General features: G+C 42.3%; 1 protein-coding gene across 1 annotated transcript in view; it reads left to right on the top strand.

The window, feature by feature from the left end:
• The window catches only part of LOC141182690 (uncharacterized), a 50,146-nt gene extending 30,088 nt beyond the window's left edge, over window positions 1-20,058 (top strand). The window contains exons 3-4 of the mRNA XM_073660840.1: window positions 14,605-14,695; window positions 18,050-20,058. Of these exons, the coding sequence (XP_073516941.1) occupies window positions 14,605-14,695; window positions 18,050-19,569 (1,611 nt within the window). The 3' untranslated portion in view covers window positions 19,570-20,058. The remainder of the gene's footprint in view (window positions 1-14,604; window positions 14,696-18,049) is intronic.
• Window positions 20,059-22,343: the final 2,285 nt, after the last annotated feature.

Raw genomic sequence — 22,343 nt, 5'->3', positions numbered from 1 at the left:
CCTCTGTATCTGTGTGGATACAGTCCTCTGTATCTGTGTGGATACAGTCCTCTGTATCTGTGTGGATAAAGTCCTCTGTATCTGTGTGAATAAAGTCCTCTGTATCTGTGTGGATACAGTCCTTTGTATCTGTGTGGATACAGTCCTCTGTATCTGTGTGGATAAAGTCCTCTGTATCTGTGTGAATAAAGTCCTTTGTATCTGTGTGAATACAGTCCTCTGTATCTCTGTGGATAAAGTCCTCTGTATCTTTGTGGATACAGCCCTCTGTATCTGTGTGGATACAGTCCTCTGTATCTGTGTGGATAAAGTCCTCTGTATCTGTGTGGATAAAGTCCTCTGTATCTGTGTGGATACAGTCCTCTGTATCTGTGTGGATAAAGTCCTCTGTATTGTGTGGATAAAGTCCTCTGTATCTGTGTGGATAAAGTCCTCTGTATCTGTGTGGATACAGTCCTCTGTATCTGTGTGGATAAAGTCCTCTGTATTGTGTGAATAAAGTCCTCTGTATCTGTGTGGATACAGTCCTCTGTATCTGTGTGGATAAAGTCCTCTGTATCTGTGTGGATAAAGTCCTCTGTATCTGTGTGAATATAGTCCTCTGTATCTGTGTGGATACAGTCCTCTGTATCTGTGTGAATACAGTCCTCTGTATCTGTGTGGATACAGTCCTCTGTATCTGTGTGGATAAAGTCCTCTGTATTGTGTGGATAAAGTCCTCTCTATCTATGTGGATAAAGTCCTCTGTATCTGTGTGGATACAGCCCTCTGTGTCTGTGTGGATAAAGTCCTCTGTATCTGTGTGAATAAAGTCCTCTGTATCTTTGTGGATACCATCCTCTGTATCTGTGTGGATACAGTCCTCTGTATCTGTGTGGATACAGTCCTCTGTATCTGTGTGGATACAGTCCTCTATATCTGTGTTAATAAAGTCCTCTGTATCTGTGTGGATACAGCCCTCTGTATCTGTGTGGATACAGTCCTCTGTATCTGTGTGGATACAGTCCTCTGTGTCTGTGTGGATACAGTCCTCTGTATCTGTGTGGATACAGTCCTCTGTGTCTGTGTGGATACAGTCCTCTGTATCTGTGTGGATACTGTCCTCTGTATCTGTGTGGATACAGTCCTCTGTATCTGTGTGGATACAGTCCTCTATATCTGTGTGAATAAAGTCCTCTGTATCTGTGTGGATACAGCCCTCTGTATCTGTGTGGATACAGTCCTCTGTATCTGTGTGGATACAGTCCTCTGTATCTGTGTGGATACAGTCCTCTGTATCTGTGTGGATAAAGTCCTCTGTATCTGTGTGAATAAAGTCCTCTGTATCTGTGTGGATACAGTCCTTTGTATCTGTGTGGATACAGTCCTCTGTATCTGTGTGGATACAGTCCTCTGTATCTGTGTGGATACAGTCCTCTGTATCTGTGTGGATACAGTCCTTTGTATCTGTGTGGATACAGTCCTCTGTATCTGTGTGGATACAGTCCTCTGTATCTGTGTGGATACAGTCCTCTGTATCTCTGTGGATAAAGTCCTCTGTATCTGTGTGGATACAGTCCTCTGTATCTTTGTGGATAAAGTCCTCTGTATCTGTGTGGATACAGTCCTCTGTATCTGTGTGAATAAAGTCCTCTGTATCTGTGTGGATACAGTCCTCTGTATCTGTGTGGATAAAGTCCTCTGTATCTGTGTGGATACAGTCCTCTGTATCTGTGTGGATAAAGTCCTCTGTATTGTGTGGATAAAGTCCTCTGTATCTGTGTGGATAAAGTCCTCTGTATCTGTGTGGATACAGCCCTCTGTGTCTGTGTGGATAAAGTCCTCTGTATCTGTGTGAATAAAGTCCTCTGTATCTTTGTGGATACCATCCTCTGTATCTGTGTGGATACAGTCCTCTGTATCTGTGTGGATACAGTCCTCTGTATCTGTGTGGATACTGTCCTCTATATCTGTGTGAATAAAGTCCTCTGTATCTGTGTGGATACAGCCCTCTGTATCTGTGTGGATACAGTCCTCTGTATCTGTGTGGATACAGTCCTCTGTGTCTGTGTGGATACAGTCCTCTGTATCTGTGTGGATACAGTCCTCTGTGTCTGTGTGGATACAGTCCTCTGTATCTGTGTGGATACAGTCCTCTGTATCTGTGTGGATACAGTCCTCTGTATCTGTGTGGATACTGTCCTCTGTATCTGTGTGGATACAGTCCTCTGTATCTGTGTGGATACAGTCCTCTATATCTGTGTGAATAAAGTCCTCTGTTTCTGTGTGGATTCATCCCTCTGTATCTGTGTGGATACAGTCCTCTGTATCTGTTTGGATACAGTCCTCTGTATCTGTGTGGATACAGTCCTCTGTATCTGTGTGGATAAAGTCCTCTGTATCTGTGTGAATAAAGTCCTCTGTATCTGTGTGGATACAGTCCTTTGTATCTGTGTGGATACAGTCCTCTGTATCTGTGTGGATAAAGTCCTCTGTATCTGTGTGAATAAAGTCCTTTGTATCTGTGTGAATACAGTCCTCTGTATCTGTGTGGATAAAGTCCTCTGTATCTGTGTGGATACAGTCCTCTGTATCTGTGTGGATAAAGTCCTCTGTATCTGTGTGAATAAAGTCCTCTGTATCTGTTTGGATACAGTCCTCTGTATCTGTGTGGATACAGTCCTCTGTATCTGTGTGGATACAGTCCTCTATATCTGTGTGGATAAAGTCCTCTGTATCTCTGTGGATAAAGTCCTCTGTATCTTTGTGGATACATCCCTCTGTATCTGTGTGGATACAGTCCTCTGTATCTGTGTGGATACAGTCCTCTGTGTCTGTGTGGATACAGTCCTCTGTATCTGTGTGGATAAAGTCCTCTGTATCTGTGTGGATAAAGTCCTCTGTATCTTTGTGGATACAGTCCTCTGTATCTGTGTGGATACAGTCCTCTGTATCTGTGTGGATACAGTCCTCTCTATCTGTGTGGATAAAGTCCTCTGTATCTGTGTGGATAAAGTCCTCTGTATCTGTGTGGATACAGTCCTCTGTATCTGTGTGGATAAAGTCCTCTGTATCTGTGTGAATAAAGTCCTCTGTATCTGTGTGGATACAGTCCTTTGTATCTGTGTGGATACAGTCCTCTGTATCTGTGTGGATAAAGTCCTCTGTATCTGTGTGAATAAAGTCCTTTGTATCTGTGTGAATACAGTCCTCTGTATCTCTGTGGATAAAGTCCTCTGTATCTTTGTGGATAAAGTCCTCTGTATCTGTGTGGATACAGTTCTCTGTATCTGTGTGAATAAAGTCCTCTGTATCTGTGTGGATACAGTCCTCTGTATCTGTGTGGATACAGTCCTCTGTATCTGTGTGGATAAAGTCCTCTGTATTGTGTGGATAAAGTCCTCTGTATCTGTGTGGATAAAGTCCTCTGTATCTGTGTGGATACAGTCCTCTGTATCTGTGTGGATAAAGTCCTCTGTATTGTGTGGATAAAGTCCTCTGTATCTGTGTGGATAAAGTCCTCTGTATCTGTGTGGTACAGCCCTCTGTGTCTGTGTGGATAAAGTCCTCTGTATCTGTGTGAATAAAGTCCTCTGTATCTTTGTGGATACAGTCCTCTGTATCTGTGTGGATAAAGTCCTCTGTATTGTGTGGATAAAGTCCTCTGTATCTGTGTGGATAAAGTCCTCTGTATCTGTGTGGATACAGCCCTCTGTGTCTGTGTGGATAAAGTCCTCTGTATCTGTGTGAATAAAGTCCTCTGTATCTGTGTGGATACAGTCCTCTGTGTCTGTGTGGATAAAGTCCTCTGTATCTGTGTGGATAAAGTCCTCTGTATATTTGTGGATACAGTCCTCTGTATCTGTGTGGATACAGTCCTCTGTATCTGTGTGGATACAGTCCTCTGTATCTGTGTGGATAAAGTCCTCTGTATCTGTGTGGATAAAGTCCTCTGTATCTGTGTGGATACAGTCCTCTGTATCTGTGTGGATAAAGTCCTCTGTATCTGTGTGAATAAAGTCCTCTGTATCTGTGTGGATACAGTCCTTTGTATCTGTGTGGATACAGTCCTCTGTATCTGTGTGGATAAAGTCCTCTGTATCTGTGTGAATAAAGTCCTTTGTATCTGTGTGAATACAGTCCTCTGTATCTCTGTGGATAAAGTCCTCTGTATCTTTGTGGATAAAGTCCTCTGTATCTGTGTGGATACAGTCCTCTGTATCTGTGTGAATAAAGTCCTCTGTATCTGTGTGGATACAGTCCTCTGTATCTGTGTGGATAAAGTCCTCTGTATCTGTGTGGATACAGTCCTCTGTATCTGTGTGGATAAAGTCCTCTGTATTGTGTGGATAAAGTTCTCTGTATCTGTGTGGATAAAGTGCTCTGTATCTGTGTGGTACAGCCCTCTGTGTCTGTGTGGATAAAGTCCTCTGTATCTGTGTGAATAAAGTCCTCTGTATCTTTGTGGATACAGTCCTCTGTATCTGTGTGGATAAAGTCCTCTGTATTGTGTGGATAAAGTCCTCTGTATCTGTGTGGATAAAGTCCTCTGTATCTGTGTGGATACAGCCCTCTGTGTCTGTGTGGATAAAGTCCTCTGTATCTGTGTGAATACAGTCCTCTGTATCTGTGTGGATACAGTCCTCTGTATCTGTGTGGATACAGTCCTCTGTATCTGTGTGGATAAAGTCCTCTGTATCTTTGTGGATAAAGTCCTCTGTATCTTTGTGGATAAAGTCCTCTGTATCTTTGTGGATAAAGTCCTCTGTATCTGTGTGGATACAGTCCTCTGTATCTTTGTGGATAAAGTCCTCTGTATCTGTGTGGATAAAGTCCTCTGTATCTGTGTGGATAAAGTCCTCTGTATCTTTGTGGATAAAGTCCTCTGTATCTGTGTGGATAAAGTCCTCTGTATCTTTGTGGATAAAGTCCTCTGTGTCCGTGTGGATACAGTCCTCTATATCTGTGTGGATACAGTCCTCTGTATCTGTGTGGATACAGTCCTCTGTATCTGTGTGGATAAAGTCCTCTGTATCTGTGTGGATACAGTCCTCTGTATCTGTGTGGATACAGTCCTCTGTATCTGTGTGGATACAGTCCTCTATATCTGTGTGGATACAGTCCTCTGTATCTGTGTGGATACTGTCCTCTGTATCTGTGTGGATACAGTCCTCTGTATCTGTGTGGATACAGTCCTCTGTATCTGTGTGGATACAGTCCTCTGTATCTGTGTGGATACAGTCCTCTATATCTGTGTGGATACAGTCCTCTGTATCTGTGTGAATACAGTCCTCTGTATCTGTGTGGATACAGTCCTCTATATCTGTGTGGATACAGTCCTCTGTGTCTGTGTGGATACAGTCCTCTGTATCTGTGTGGATACAGTCCTCTGTATCTGTGTGGATACAGTCCTCTGTATCTGTGTGGATACAGTCCTCTATATCTGTGTGGATACAGTCCTCTGTGTCTGTGTGGATACAGTCCTCTGTATCTGTGTGGATACTGTCCTCTGTATCTTTGTGGATACAGTCCTCTGTATCTGTGTGGATACAGTCCTCTATATCTGTGTGGATACAGTCCTCTGTATCTGTGTGGATACAGTCCTCTGTATCTGTGTGGATACAGTCCTCTATATCTGTGTGGATACAGTCCTCTGTATCTGTGTGAATACAGTCCTCTGTATCTGTGTGGATACAGTCCTCTATATCTGTGTGGATACAGTCCTCTGTGTCTGTGTGGATAAAGTCCTCTGTATCTGTGTGGATACAGTCCTCTGTATCTGTGTGGATACAGTCCTCTGTATCTGTGTGGATACAGTCCTCTGTATCTGTGTGGATAAAGTCCTCTATATCTGTGTGGATACAGTCCTCTGTATCTGTGTGGATACAGTCCTCTGTATCTGTGTGGATACAGTCCTCTGTATCTGTGTGGATACAGTCCTCTGTATCTGTGTGGATAAAGTCCTCTATATCTGTGTGGATACAGTCCTCTGTATCTGTGTGGATACAGTCCTCTGTATCTTTGTGGATACAGTCCTCTGTATCTGTGTGGATACAGTCCTCTATATCTGTGTGGATACAGTCCTCTATATCTGTGTGGATACAGTCCTCTGTATCTGTGTGGATACAGTCCTCTGTATCTGTGTGGATACAGTCCTCTCCTCTCTACATTCTGTGAATAAGTCAATTAGACCAAGGGTTACATGTGCAAGAGACACATGCACATCGCGCAAAGTAAGTAGTATTATAACTCCATTACCTTGGGCCATGCTGGGAAGGTTAGTGGCGGCGTGAAAGAAGTTCTGGGGATATGTATCTGCTACCCATTTTTAGACTATAGTCCATCACTATATCTTTAAATCTTTATCATTGGATTGTACACTGTCTATAGGGAGAGCTATCATATGATATATCACTCCAGTGCCCATTGATGGAATACTTTCTCTGTGACCTCCTGATGAAGGGACGTCTGTTTGGGTGTATATTTGGATTTTTATATTAATAGCCATGAGACATATACATATGTCATCGCAGACTTTCTTTAATTAATTTTCTTATATTTTGTGGCTGGCTGAAAAGGTTAACAATCATTATTTATTGATTGTTACATAGGGGATATAAGTCTCTTTGCAGGGTTCTTCCATGCTACCCTGTTTTTCTTCTCTAGCTGCCCTCCCCCTCCCTGTAACTCCTCCCCCATCATTTACTTATTCATATTTGAGAGTAATTAATTTTTTGTATAATCAATATTTTTCAATAAAGTTAATATTTTTACGATTAAATCCCATTTGGTGTTGTTTTGGAGATAACCTATAGGTATATGGAGGGATTTGTAACCCAACTCAGTGGTCCTCCTTTTTGTACATAAACAGCATGAGACCCCCATAGCCTCCCCATGTTCAGCATGAGTTCCCTATAGCCTGCCCATGTCCAGAATGAGACCCCCACAGCCTCCCTATATACAGTATGAACCCCCATAGCTTCCCCATGTCCAGCATGAGACCCCCATAGCCTCCCCATGTCCTGCATGAGATCCCCATAGCATTCCCATGTTCAGCATGAGACCCCCATAGCCTCCCCATATCCAGCATGAGATCCCCATAGCCTCTGTATTTCCAGCATGAGACCCCCATAGCCTCCCCATGTCTAGCACGAGACCCCCATAGCCTCTGCATTTCCAGCATGAGTCCCCTATAGCCTCCCCATGTCCAGAATGAAACCCCCATAGCCTCCCTATATACAGTATGAACCCCTCATAACTTCCCCATGTCCAGCATGAGACCCCCATAGCCTCTCCATGTCCAGTATGAGACCCCCATAGCATCCCCAAGTCCAGCATGAGACCCCCCATAGCCTTCCCATGTCCAGCACGAGATCCCCATAGCCTCCCCATGTCCAACATGAGATCCCCATATCCTCCCCATGTCCAGAATGAAACCCCCATAGCCTCCCTATATACTGTATGAACCCCTCATAACTTCCCCATGTCCAGCATGAGACCCCCATAGCCTCTCCATGTCCAGTATGAGACCCCCATAGCCTTCTCATGTCAAGCACGAGACCCCCATAGCATCCCCATGTTCAGCATGAGACCCCCAAAGCCTTCCCATGTCCAGCACGAGACCCCATAGCCTCACCTTGTCCAGCATGAGACCCCCATATCCTCCCCATGTCCAGCGCTCTGCTCTTGTCTCCGATGCATTAACTCTCCACAATGTACAGCTGACGCGATGAAATGACATCATCACATCAGCTGTTTCTCATGCTGATCGGTGGAAGAAGGGGCTGGCGGCCCCTCCTCCACCAGTGCATTCACCGCGGATGGAGATTCACCGCGGATGGAGTCGACGGTTGGGTGGAATAGGGCACGGTGCGGCCCGTGGACCACTGTTATCAGCCCCTATGCTGTCTTGGACCAGAAGGGAACAGCCAGAGGGCCGAGTGAGGCCCGGGGCCCACACTTTGCCCAGGTCTGCATTATAATATTAACCTGCAGGTAATTGATAGATAGATAATTGATTGAGAGATAATAGATAAATAGAGATATAGATAATATGGGATAGATAGAAAGATAGATAATAGATAGATAATACATATATGATAAATACATGGATGATAGACAGATGATAAATAGATAGATTTAGATAATAGATATATGATAGGTAATAGATAGATGATAAATAGATAGATGATATATAATAGATAGATGATAGATTATAGATAGATAGATAATACATATACAGTGCCTACAAGTAGTATTCAACCCCCTGCAGATTTAGCTGGTTTGATAAGATGCAAATAAGTTAGAGCCTTCAAACTGCAAACGAGAGTAGGATTTATGAACAGAAGCATAAATCTTACAAACCAAAAAGTTATGTTGCTCAGTTGAATTTTAATAAATTTTAAACATAAAAGTGTGGGTCAATTATTATACAACCCCTATGTTTAATATTTTGTGGAATAACCCTTGTTTGCAATTACAGCTAATAATCGTCTTTTATAAGACCTGATCAGGCCGGCACAGGTCTGTGGAGTTATCTTGGCCCACTCCTCCATGCAGATCTTCTCCAAGTTATCTAGGTTCTTTGGGTGTCTCATGTGGACTTTATTCTTGAGCTCCTTCCACAAGATTTCAATTGGGTTAAGGTCAGGAGACTGACTAGGCCACTCCAACACCTTGACTTTTTCCCTCTTGAACCAGGCCTTGGTTTTCTTGGCTGTGTGCTTTGGGTCATTGTCTTGTTGGAAGATGAAATTACGACCCATCTTAAGATCCTTGATGGAGGAGTGGAGGTTCTTTGCCAAAATCTCCAGGTAGGCCGTGCTATCCATCTTCCCATGGATGCGGACCAGATGGCCAGGCCCCTTGGCTGAGAAACAGCCCCACAGCATGATGCTGCCACCACCATGCTTGACTGTAGGGATGGTATTCTTGGGGTCGTATGCAGTGCCACCCAGTCTCCAAACGTCACGTGTGTGGATGGCACCAAAGATCTCGATCTTGGTCTCATCAGACCATAGAACCTTGAACCAGTCTGTCTCAGAGTCCTCCAAGTGATCATGAGCAAACTGTAGACGAGCCTTGACATGACGCTTTGAAAGTAAAGGTACCTTACGGGCTCGTCTGGAACGGAGACCATTGCGGTGGAGTACGTTACTTATGGTATTGACTGAAACCAATGTCCCCACTGCCATGAGATCTTCCCGGAGCTCCTTCCTTGTTGTCCTTTGGTTAGCCTTGACTCTTCGGACAAGCCTGGCCTCGGCACGGGAGGAGACTTTCAAAGGCTGTCCAGGCCGTGGAAGGCTAACAGTAGTTCCATAAGCCTTCCACTTACGGATGATGCTTCCAACAGTGGAGACAGGTAAGCCCAACTCCTTGGAAAGGGTTTTGTACCCCTTGCCAGCCTTGTGACCCTCCACGATCTTGTCTCTGATGGCCTTGGAATGCTCCTTTGTCATTCCCATGTTGACCATGTCTGAGTGCTGTTCACAAGTTTGGGGAGGGTCTTAAATAGTCAGAAAAGGCTGGCAAAAGAGATCTTTAATCCACACATGTGAAGCTCATTATTCTTGGTGCCTGAACTACTTCTTACTACTTTAGGGGGACCAAACAGAATTCTTGTGGTTTGAGGGGTTGAATAATAAATGACACTCTGAATTAACTTTTAACGTTTTAAAAAAAAAAAAAAAAAAAATTTGCTGCAGTGCATTTCCCACTTCCAGGCTGATCTACAGTACAAATGTCACAATGCCAAGTTAATTCCGCATGTGTCAACCAGCTAAATCTGCAGGGGGTTGAATACTACTTGTAGGCACTGTATATATATATATATATATATATATATATATGGGGTCCAATAATGAGCATGACATTTTGGAATCCATAAATAAAAAACCTTTATTACAAAATGGTTACAATGGCACAACAAGCACAAGAATGCCCACATTCAGAATGGTAAATCAAGAACTAGTACATCAAACACCAAATATGCATAAAAACAATATCTATACAACGAATGAGAAAAATAGAGGCGAGGACCGCCAACCCATATGTAATATAATGACCTATCATTACAACATCATAGCGAAAGATATGAACAAATATTATGTGTAGATGAAAGGAGGCGCCAATTAAGATGCACACTATCTAGTGCAATGTGCCCACCAGTTATGCAAGAAATATATAATATAACAATAACATATAATGTAAAGCATGTGCTGGTGTTAGAGGACATGCACACCAGACGGACACAGAAAATAATGTTGCTATGTTGCTGAATGTAAAAGCACCTAAAGAGGGGCCACCACAAATGTAAAGGGGAGTAGTTGTAAAGGTCTCATAATGGGAGAAAAAGGAAGTAAAGCGGCATAATATACCTGATAGGCAGTCCAGGAACTGAATGTGGAGCGCTCCCCGACGCGCGTTTCGGACGCAAAGTCCTTCGTCAGGGGGTAATGATAGGTCATTATATTACATATGGGTTGGCGGTCCTCGCCTCTATTTTTCTCATTCGTTGTATAGATATTGTTTTTATGCATATTTGGTATTTGATATACTGGTTCTTGATTTACCATTCTGAATGTGGGCATTCTTGTGCTTGTTGTGCCATTGTAACCATTTTTGTAATAAAGGTTTTTTATTTATGGATTCCAAAATGTCATGCTCATTATTGGACCCCACGTTCGGTGATTCTCTCGGTTGCTGTGTGTTTTAACCGAATGGTCTGCCATTCATATTGCATGTCCATATAGCACACAACTTGTGATACTATGGGTATTTTACACTGACCAACTGGTCCTTGCTGAAAAACCCTTATATATATGTGGCTATATCCTTGGTGTCTTTTGCATATATATATACAGTTATATGAAAAAGTTTGGGCACCCCTATTAATCTTAAGCTTATTGTTTTATAAAAATTGGTGTTTTTGCAACAGCTATTTCAGTTTGATATATGTAATAACTGTTGGACACAGTAATGTTTCTGCCTTGAAATGAGGTTTATTGTACTAACAGAAAATGTGCAATCTGCATTCAAACAAAATTTGACAGGTGCATAAGTATGGGCACCTCACCAGAAAAGTGACATTAATATTTAGTAGATCCTCCTTTTGCAAAAATAACAGCCTCTAGTCGATTCCTGTAGCTTTTAATGAGTTCCTGGATCCTGGATGAAGGTATTTTTGACCATTCCTCTTTACAAAACAATTCCAGTTCAGTTAAGTTTGATGGTCGCCGAGCATGGACAGCCCTCTTCAAATGATCCCACAGATGTTCAATGATATTCAGGTCGGGGGACTGGGATGGCCATTGCAGAACATTGTAATTGTTCCTCTGCATGGATGCCTGAGTAGATTTGGAGCGGTGTTTTGGATCATTGTCTTGCTGAAAGATCCATCCCCTGCGTAACTTCAACTTTATCACTGATTCTTGAACATTATTGTAAAGAATCTGCTGATACTGAGTGGAATCCATGCGTCCCTCAACTTTAACAAGATTCCCGGTGCCGGCATTGGCCATACAGCCCCAAAGCATGATGGAACCTCCACCAAATTTTACTGTGGGTAGCAAGTGTTTTTCTTGGAATGCTGTGTTTTTTTGTCGCCATGCATAACGCCTTTTTGTATGACCAAACAACTCAATCTTGGTTTCATCAGTCCACAGGACCTTCTTCCAAAAAGAAATTGGCTTCTCCAAATGTGCTTTCGCATACCTCAGCCGACTCTGTTTGTGGCGTGCTTGCAGAAACGGCTTCTTTCGCATCACTCTCCCATACAGCTTCTCCTTGTGCAAAGTAGGTTGTATAGTTGACCGATGCACAGTGACACCATCTGCAGCAAGTTGATGCTGCAGCTCTCTGGAGGTGGTCTGAGGATTGTCCTTGACTGATCTCACCATTCTTCTTCTCTGCCTTTCTGATGTTTTTCTTGGCCTGCCACTTCTGGCCTTAACAAGAACTGTCCCTGTGTTCTTCCATTTCCTTACTATGTTCCTCACAGTGGAAACTGACAGGTTAAATCTCTGAGACAGCTTTTTGTATCCTTCCCCTGAACAACTATGTTGAATAATCTTTGTTTTCAGATCATTTGACAGTTGTTTTGAGGAGCCCATGATGCCACTCTTCAGAGGAGATTCAAACAGGAGAACAACTTGCAAGTGGCCACTTTAAGTAGCTTTTGTCATGACTGCATACACCTGGCTATGAAGTTCAAAGCTCAATGAGGTTACAAAACCAAAAATAGTGCTTTAGTAAGTCAGTAAAAAGTAGGTAGGAGTATTTAAAACTAGAAAATGATAAGGGTGCCCATACTTATGCACCTGTCAAATTTTGTTTGAATGCAGATTGCACATTTTCTGTTAGTACAATAAACCTCATTTCAAGACTGAAACATTACTGTGTCCAACAGTTATTACATATATCAAACTGAAATAGCTATTGCAAAAACACAAATTTTTATAAAACATTAAGCTTAAGATTAATAGGGGTGCCCAAACTTTTTCATATGACTGTATATATATATATATATATATGTAGATATATATGTGTAGATATATGATAGATAGATAGATAGATAGATAGATAGATAATACATATATTATATATATGGATAGATAGATAATAGATAGAAAATAGATATATAATATATAGATGATAGATAATAGATAGATAATAGATATATGATAAATACATAGATGATAGATAATAGAGAGATGATAGATAGATGATAGATTATAGATAGATATATGGATAGATAGATGATAGATGATAAATAGATAGATGATAGATAATTGATAGATAGAGAATAGATAGATGATATAGATAGATAGATAATAGATAGATAAATAATATGATAGATATTAGATAGATAATAGATAGATAGATAATAGATGGATGATAGATAATAGATAGATAATAGGTAAATGGATAGATAATAGATAGTTAAATAGATGATAGAGATATAGATAATAGATAGATAGATGATATATAGATAATAGATCGACGGTAGATAATAGATAGATAATAGATAGATAATAGATGATAGATAGATGATAGATAATATATACAGTATACAAATAAACCATTAACATATTTTATTGGCTGTAAAAAGACTGTTACGTTCTTTGTATTGTTAAATTACCTGAATTATTTTATAACTTCCGTAATCCCAACTGATAGCACATAGGTATCTCTGTGTGACCTGAAGATGTATGAAGAGCTCTACCACATTATTGCTTTATACCGGCATCACAATGCTATTAATGTTTTTGGGCGATACACACAGATGCCGCTCTGCCGCAGACTGGGATCCACTAGACACCAGACACCTTGAGAAAGGCCTATGATAGGCCGAAACGTTGGAAATATCTGATTTCATTAGGGGTCTATCAAAATTAAGAAAACTTTCTTTGCTTCATTGCATAATAAAAAAATCATTTTCATGATAATTTGTTTGCTGGAATATATATATATTTTTTGACTGTTTCACTATTTTACTCCTGAGCACCACAAGCAGTGAGCGCCCATTATTCACTTACTATTAATTTTATTATTACACAGAATTGTAAATATTTTACACCAACTCATCTTCAATCCACTCAGATTCCCACAATATGAGATACTAATAATTTATCTATATAATTTTCCTAGAGAAGAATGGATAGAGACAGAAAGAAGATGGCGGAGAGGATAATGCATCTCACCATAGAGATCCTCTTCCGGCTTACTGGAGAGGTGAGAGATTCTGATGACGTCACATTACATCATTCTTATCTATGGGAATAACAGATGGACAGAACTGGAGAGGTGAGGACTCTGGAAATGTCTGGAGGGAGATTTATTACTGTGTCTCTCCATAACCAGGATTACACAGTAGTGAAGAAGACCTCTAGTGGGCGCTGTCAGGACCCTGTGTCTGAGGGATGGGGAAGACCCCTGAGCCCAATCACGGGGCCTCCACCTCACCCCCTGATACATGAGGACATCAATGACCAGAAGATCCTAGAACTCGCCTACAAGATGATTGAGCTGCTGACTGGAGAGGTGACACTGCTGGGAATGCTGGGACATTATACAGTAACTCTATGAAGGGATCGGGGGGATGACGGTATCATTGTATATGTCAGGTTCCTATAAGGTGTCAGGATGCCGCTGTCTATTTCTCCATGGAGGAGTGGGAGTATTTAGAAGGACACAAAGATCTGTACAAAGACGTCATGATGGAGGTTCCCCAGCCCCTCACATCACCAGGTAATAGGACTAAATACACACGGCCTATAATTATCTGTATGTAAAGAATGAATTCAGTCCCTGTATGTGTTTCCTCCAGATCTATCCAGTAAGAGGACAACACCAGAGAGATGTCCCCGTCCTCTTCTTCCACAGGACTGTAAACAAGAAGATCCCAATGTTCCTCAGGATCATCAGGTAGATGGAGAGAAGGTGTCATGAGATCTCCCCTATGATGTATAGACGGCTGTGAAGGTCTTGTGCTCAGTCTTGTTTTATCCACCATTATTATATGTTTTATACTTGTGTAATGAGAACGGTGGAGATGACAGGATTAGAGCTGATCATAGATGTGACTTCTCCATCTGTCTGTGACTTTTACAATATTTGTTTCAGGGTGAAGATCTGACCCATATTAATACTACAGAGACATATGTGAGGGGTGGTGAGCGGTGTAAAGAGGAGATTCCTACATATGACCACCCAGGTGAGTAGTAACCACTAAATGCAGAGAAGTCACAGATTCTTCTCAGTCACCGGCTGTGGCTGCTTTATCGGTGGTGTAGTCTGGTTGTGTCACAATTGTGTGATCACAATTTTACCTCTAGACCACAACATTCTCCTCCATCCAAAAATGTTCACATTACTTTGTGTAATTGTGAAAGACCTTTTCTGTAGAATTTACAACCTGGAGGATCCACCTACCCCCTGGGATTAGGAGACGCTGACCCTTACCTGTCCAGATTTGTAAAATACAAAACCAAATGGCAGCGTACTTAGAATGTGCTGACAAGTTAGAAAATCAGTTGAAGAGAAAGTGGAGGGTAATGATGCTGTTGGCTTCCTAGATCTCTGATATCTTATTGGATGAATCTACCTTCTCTCCCTTCTTTGCTGCTGAATGTCCTCATATGGTCCCTACAAGACCAGGTCCAGCCTTTCTGGCCAAACTTCACTTTTATGATCGACAACATTAATTGTGCAGTGAGGGCCAAGTGTGAATTTCTGTACAATAACAGCAGAGTTTCCCTTTATCCTGACTTTTCAATTTCTTTTTAAACCAACTAACTTCAAACAGGATTGTGATAAACTATACAGAAAACATTACACCTGTGCCATGATATATCTCTAAGCTGTGCGTGGCTGATGGCTGTAATATACATTTATTCACGCCTGCAGGAGATGTGTTGGCTCCGGCCCTGGTTTCATGGATTCACTCAACGTCATAAATTACATTATTTTTCAATCCTAAGGAATTCAGATTACTGCACAATCTCTCCTGAAATGGGGGCGCTAATACTTTCTCTACTCTTGTGCTCAGGAGTCATAGTAGCTCCAATGGTCCACCATAAATGAGTGTGACTCTGGTTTAGATTTGAAGTTCTCTTCCCTGATACATATATTGTTGTTGAGGATGTAACATATCTTTTATTCTGTATTTTTTAACAGGTTCATTTTGTATGATAGCTTTATTGTGGTGGGATCGGCCTGACTCAGTTATGTGACTCTGTAACTCTCTAGTCTTTAAAAGAAGGTCTCCATTACCTCTTCCCAATGCCCGAGGTCTAAATTTAAGACACCTCAGCTCTGCACTATTATACAAAGTTCTCTTTCAATGTCTACTATTTCTTCTTGAAACTCATCTCACAGAAAATATTGGCCCTTATCATTGTTTAGACCTCAGAGAGGTTTCACCACTAGTTACTCACTACTTACTGATGGAGACTGTTGAGTTTGATAATTTCAGTAGATGTGTTATTGTCTATAGTCACAGTTTTTGACTACAGTAGTTAGTGCCCAAAATACTCTGATTTAACCCCTTCCTGCGGCCAGTTTTGTGTTCCTATCAGGCACCATTTTCTTAATCTGATGTGTGTCACTTTATATGGTGATAACTTTGGAATTCTTCACAAAGGATAATAGGAAACAAATGGACCTTACAAATTATTTTCCAACTTCTCTTGAATCCGACAATCCCCTATATACGGTTGTACACTACTGTCTGGGCACATGGCAGGTTAAGAAGGGAAGGAGCGACATTTAGCTATTTGAATGCAGATCTTGCTAGAATAGTTTGCAGACACAATGTGTTGGGGACACTGTTCATGGTCACCTGGCAGCTCAAAAGATGGCTACCACAAACAAGCTTGGCACTATCTACTCCATTTTCCAGATACCAGGGTTTGCCTTGCTCATCACCCTTTAATCCCAAGAAGAATAGTCAGGTAACCGGGTCAAAACAAGGGGGACAGAGAAAATACAAGATCAGAAGACACAAGAGTAGTCAGTAAACGGGCCGAGGTCACAACAAGAAACAAATCCACAAGCCGGGAGCTGAGCACAGAGGACTGAACCAGAGGAGAACAAGGCTGGATCTGGCAGCTTCCGGCAATATGCTTCCAGCTTTAGTAGGGTGCGGTGCTTTCCAATTGGAATAAGCAGATTACTCCAGCTGGACAGCACACACACCCATACTGCCAGACTGGATGGTACTACAGGTCCCAGGCTACCTAATCTTAGTGGCTGGACACAGCCTGTGCCGTCCAGAGCTTCTGGTTCCGACATCTCCTCCATCACCAGTGCCACCTGCAGAATGATAAAGGTGGCGCCTGGTGACAGATGGAGACGTTGGGGCAGCAGGTCCCAAAGGAGATGGGACACACTATTTACAGAAACCTTAAAGAAGTTGTCCAGTACTTTTTATAATTGCCCCAATGTCCCCCAATGTATTTACCCTGTGCCCATAAGTCTTTTTGTAATTACCTTCTGCTGTCCTTCTTGCCTGTAAGTGACGCTATCACTGGCCGCCTACAGACATCACGTGAGGCGTGACATCAGTGACATGGTCCCCGCGGTGAATGCTAGGCTGTGGGCGGGGTTACCCCACGCGTCACACCCAGCATCCACCACGCACTTTCCCTCTCCTCATTCATTGTGAAAGCGCGCGGTGGATTCTGGGTGTGACGCGCGGGGTAACTCTGCCCACAGCCCAGCATCCACCGTGGGGACCACGTCACTGATGCCACGCCTCACTTAACGTGATATCAGTGGAAGAAAGAGCCGGCTGCAGCCGGGGGTCATGTAATGCTTGTAGGCGGCCAGCGATATTGCCGCTCACAGGCAAGAAGGACAGCAGAAGGTAATTACAAAAAGATTTATGGGCACAGGTTAAATACATTGGCGAAATTGAAAAAAAGTGCTGGACTACTTCTTTAATATAACAAAATGGCAGAAAACCAGAGTAGTAGAAATCACCATAAAGTGACTCCATTTTGGAAATTATAACCCGCAGTGAATTAATCTATAGGAGTAGTGACTATTTTGACTCCACAGGCACTTTCCGGAAATTAGCACACAATGAATGGTGGAGAGTGAAAATTGCCCATTGGCCATTTTATTGCCCAACACATAGTGCCCAGATTCTGCTCCAGGAGACACATCATAAATTAAGTGGGTTCTTCTCACTATAGTAATGCCAAATACATGGAGGCTAAATGTGGTTTGGGCGCACTGCAAGGCTCAGAAGTGAGGGGGAGATCTGACTTTGGGAAAGCGGATTTTGCTGCATTGGTTTATGGATGAGAAGAAGTTTTTATTGGTATCATTTTTGCCTACATAACATTGTTTGATGGCTTCTTATTCCATATTTTGGAGGCAGAATGAGCAAACAGTTGAACACCACGCTCCACTGGTTCATCCTATGAGGTTTTCTATTAGACTGTGAATTGTCATTCTGTCAATAACTTGTCATTTCTACAGATGTTTTAAGTAGAAATGTTCAAAAATATAAATTTCAAAGATATTTTATTCAAAATATAATAATTTGTTTTTTTCTTGGCAGATGACTGTACCAGGAGATCAGAGGGACAGCCGACATCTTCAATTTTTAAATTGGATGATCTTGAAATCCCACAGGATACAATTGAAGTGAATGCCATTACTCCAGATATACCATCTTCCCTTCACAGCAAAGATCTGTCATCTGATCCTATGAAACAGGTCCTGTCTTCTGATTCATTACCGACTACTAAGGAAAATCAAAATAAAAAAATAAGCATTACAAAACAAACTGCTCATAAAGGAAAGAAGTCATTTTCACGTTCAGAAAATGGAAATAGTTGTACCCTCGAAAAGTCTATTCTTAAACATCAAAAAATACACACAGCGGACAATAGATTTTTTTGTTCAAAATGTGGGAAATGTTTTAACCACAAATCAGATTTTGTCAAGCACCAGAGACTTCACATAGGGGAGAAGCCTTTTTCATGTTCAGAATGTGGGAAATGTTTTAACCGGAAAGCGCATCTTTATAACCACCAGAGAACCCACACAGGGGAGAAGCCCTTTTCCTGTTCAGAATGTGAGAAATGTTTTAACCATAAATCAGCTTTGGTTAATCACAAGAGAATTCACACAGGGGAGAAGCCTTTTACCTGTTCAGAATGTGAAAAATTTTTCAACCACAAAGCACATCTTAATATCCACCAGAGAACCCACACAGGAGAGAAGCCTTTTTCATGTTCAAAATGCGGGAAATGTTTTGTACAGCAATCAAGTCTTATCAAACATGAGAGAACTCACACAGGGGAGAAGCATTTTTCATGTTCAGAATGTGGGAAATGTTTTTACGATAAATCTGCTTTGGTTACGCACCAGATAATTCACACAGGGGAGAAGCCTTTTTCATGTTCCGAATGTGGGAAATGTTTTAACACTAAATCTGCTTTGGTTAAGCACCAGAGAATTCACACAGGGGAGAAGCCTTTTTCATGTTCAGAATGTGCGAAATGTTTTCGTGACAAATCAGCTTTGGTTAAGCACCACAGAACTCACACAGGGGAGAAGCCTTTTTCATGTTCAGAATGTGGGAAATGTTTTAATGATAAATCAGCTTTGGTTACGCATCAGAGAACTCACACAGGGGAGAAACCTTTTTCATGTTCAGAATGTGGAAAATGTTTTTGTGATAAATCAGCTTTGGTTAAGCACCAGAGAACTCACACAGGGGAGAAGCCTTTTTCATGTTCAGCATGTGGGAAATGTTTTAATGATAAATCAACTTTGGTTACGCATCAGAGAACTCACACAGGGGAGAAGCCTTTTTCATGTTCAGAATGTGGGAAATGTTTTAATGATAAATCAGCTTTGATTACGCATCAGAGAACTCACACAGGGGAGAAGCCTTTTTCATGTTCAGAATGTGGGAAATGTTTTAATGATAAATCAGCTTTGGTTAAGCACCAGAGAACTCACACAGGGGAGAAGCCTTTTTCATGTTCAGAATGTGGGAAATGTTTTAACCATAAATCAGCTTTGGTTAAGCACCAGAGAACCCACACAGTGGAGAAGCCTTTTTCCTAATCTTTTTTTTTTAATCCAATATATTTTTGAGATTTTTTTTCATAATCTTTTTTTTTGACAAAACAAGAAACCAGTACATATAATAATAAAATAACATACCATAGGGATGACATACATGCATCTCTCCTATATATGCTTTCAGCTTGCCCATTACCATCTGATAACTTGCAGTTACTATATCTTACACTTAACATTCCACATTCTTGAAATCTTTTATATAACTATAATATTGTAATAAACATTATAATCCTATACACATATAGGTGTGCTATATTACCCATACCACATTTAAGGAATTCCAATACACATTACAATGAAACATTAGACCTCGCCAATACCCCCCTCCCCCATAAGTCATGGTCTCTCCAACAATAACCCCCTTGATGTCATTCCAGGTGTATCCGACCATAAACATTAAATCTTGTTTTTTATATACCCCTTTTTCTAATCTGATAATATGATTTATCCTATTTTTTAGTTCACTAATTTCTGGAGGTGAGGGGTTAATCCATTTGGATGCAATATGTTTCCTAGCTTGAAATAAAATACGTGAAATCCCTATTGAAATTGGGTCAAATTCCATATCATCCTTTAATACAGGGGTCCTCAAACTACGGCCCGCGGGCCACATGCGGCCCGCCGAGGAGGTTTATCCGGCCTGCCGGGTGTTTTTGCCGCCGCTGCCTGTCCTGCTTAGCAGACGACAGTTCAATGCCGGCGGGCCCTGTAATCGTGGGCGGAACGACGATGCCGCGAGTAAAGGCGATGCGCTGCCACTCCGGAAGACTTGCTGCCCTCCGTATACAGCACAGACGACGTGATGACGTCACGCGCCTGTGCCAGAAGTAGACAGAATCGAGCAGGCGCCTATTCAGAGCAGTGGGATACATGGGTGAGTACTGGTATTTTTTTTTATTTTTAACACTGGATCCGGTCTGACATGCTTATTGGGGACATTTACCTGCCTATTGGGGACATGTACCTGCCTATTAGGGACCTATGCTGCCTATTGGGGACCTATGCTGCCTATTGGGGATATTTACCTGCCTATTGGGGACCTATGCTGCCTGTTGGATATATTTACCTGCCTATTGGGGACCTATGCTGCCAATTTGGGATATTTACCTGCCTATTGGGGACCTATCCTGCCTATTGGGAACATTTACCTGCCTATTAGGGACCTATGTTGCCTATTGGGGACATTTACCTGCCTATTGGGGACACTTACCTGCCTATTGGTGACACTTACCTGCCTATTGGGGACCTATGCTGCCTATTAGGGACATTTACCTGCCAATTGGGGACCTATCCTGCCTATTGGGGATATTTACCTGCCTATTGGGGACCTATGCTGCCTATGGGGACACTTACCTGCCTATTGGTGACACTTACCTGCCTATTGGGGACCTATGCTGCCTGTTAGGGACATTTACCTGCCTATTGGGGACATTTACCTGCCTATTGCGGCCCTATGCTGCCTATTGGGGACATTTACCTGCCTATTGGGGACATTTACCTGCCTATTGGAGACACTTACCTGCCTATTGGGAACATTTACCTGCCTATTGGGGACATATAACCTGCCTATTGGGGACATATAACCTGCCTATTGGGGACATTTACCTGCCTATTAGGAACCTATGCTGTCTATTGGGGACATTTACCTGCCTATTGGGGACATTTACCTGCCTATTGGGGAAATTTACCTGCCTGTTGGGGACCTATGCTGCCTATTTGGGATATTTACCTGCCTATTGGGGACCTATGTTGCCTATTGGGGACATTTACCTGCCCATTGGGGACCTATGCTGCCTATTGGGGACATTTAGCTGCCTATTGAGGACCTATGCTGCCTATTGGGGATATTTACCTGCCTATTGGGGACCTATGCTGCCTATTGGGGATATTTACCTGCCTATTGGGGACCTATGCTGCCTATTGGGGACATTCACCTGCCTATTGGGGACCTATGCTGCCTATGGGAACATTTACCTGCCTATTGGGGACATTTACCTGCCTATTGGGGACCTATGCTGCCTATTGGGGACATTTACCTGCCTATTGGGGACCTATGCTGCCTATTGGGGACATTTACCTGCCTATGGGAACATTTACCTGCCTATTGGGGACATTTACCTGCCTATTGGGGACCTATGCTGCCTATTGGGGACATTTACCTGCCTATTGGGGGCTTTTACCTGCCTATTGGGGACCTATGCTGCCTATAGGGGACATTTACCTGCCTATTGGGGACCTATGCTGCCTACCTGCCTATTAGGAACCTATGCTGCCTATTGGGGAGATTTACCTGCCTATTGGGGAGATTTACTTGACTATTGGGGACATTTACCTGCCTATTGGGAACATTTACCTGCCCATTGGGGACATTTACTTGCCTATTGGGGACCTATGCTGCCTATTGGGAACATTTACTTGCCTATTAGGAACCTATGCTGCCTATTGGGGACATTTACCTGCCTATTGGGGACCTATGCTGCCTATTGGGAACATTTACCTACGTATTAGGAACCTATGCTGCCTATTGGGGACATTTACTTGCCTATTGGGGACATTTACCTGCCTATTGGGGACCTTTACCTGCCTATTAGGAACCTATGCTGCCTATTGGGGACATTTACTTGCCTATTGGGGACTCTCACACCACACCAGTCTGAGCCTGAGGTAAAAGCGGAGTTCCACCAATATGGGCACTGGTGAGGCTGAAATTATATAGACTGGCAAGGCTTCATTGATGGGCAGTGCAGTCTGTATGT

Source organism: Phyllobates terribilis, unplaced genomic scaffold, assembly GCF_046119375.1.
Source record: "Phyllobates terribilis strain yellow unplaced genomic scaffold, ASM4611937v1 Scaffold_35__1_contigs__length_13245226, whole genome shotgun sequence".
Lineage (NCBI taxonomy): Eukaryota > Metazoa > Chordata > Amphibia > Anura > Dendrobatidae > Phyllobates > Phyllobates terribilis.
Note: the sequence above shows the minus strand (reverse complement) of the source record. Positions and strands in the feature narration are given on the sequence as shown.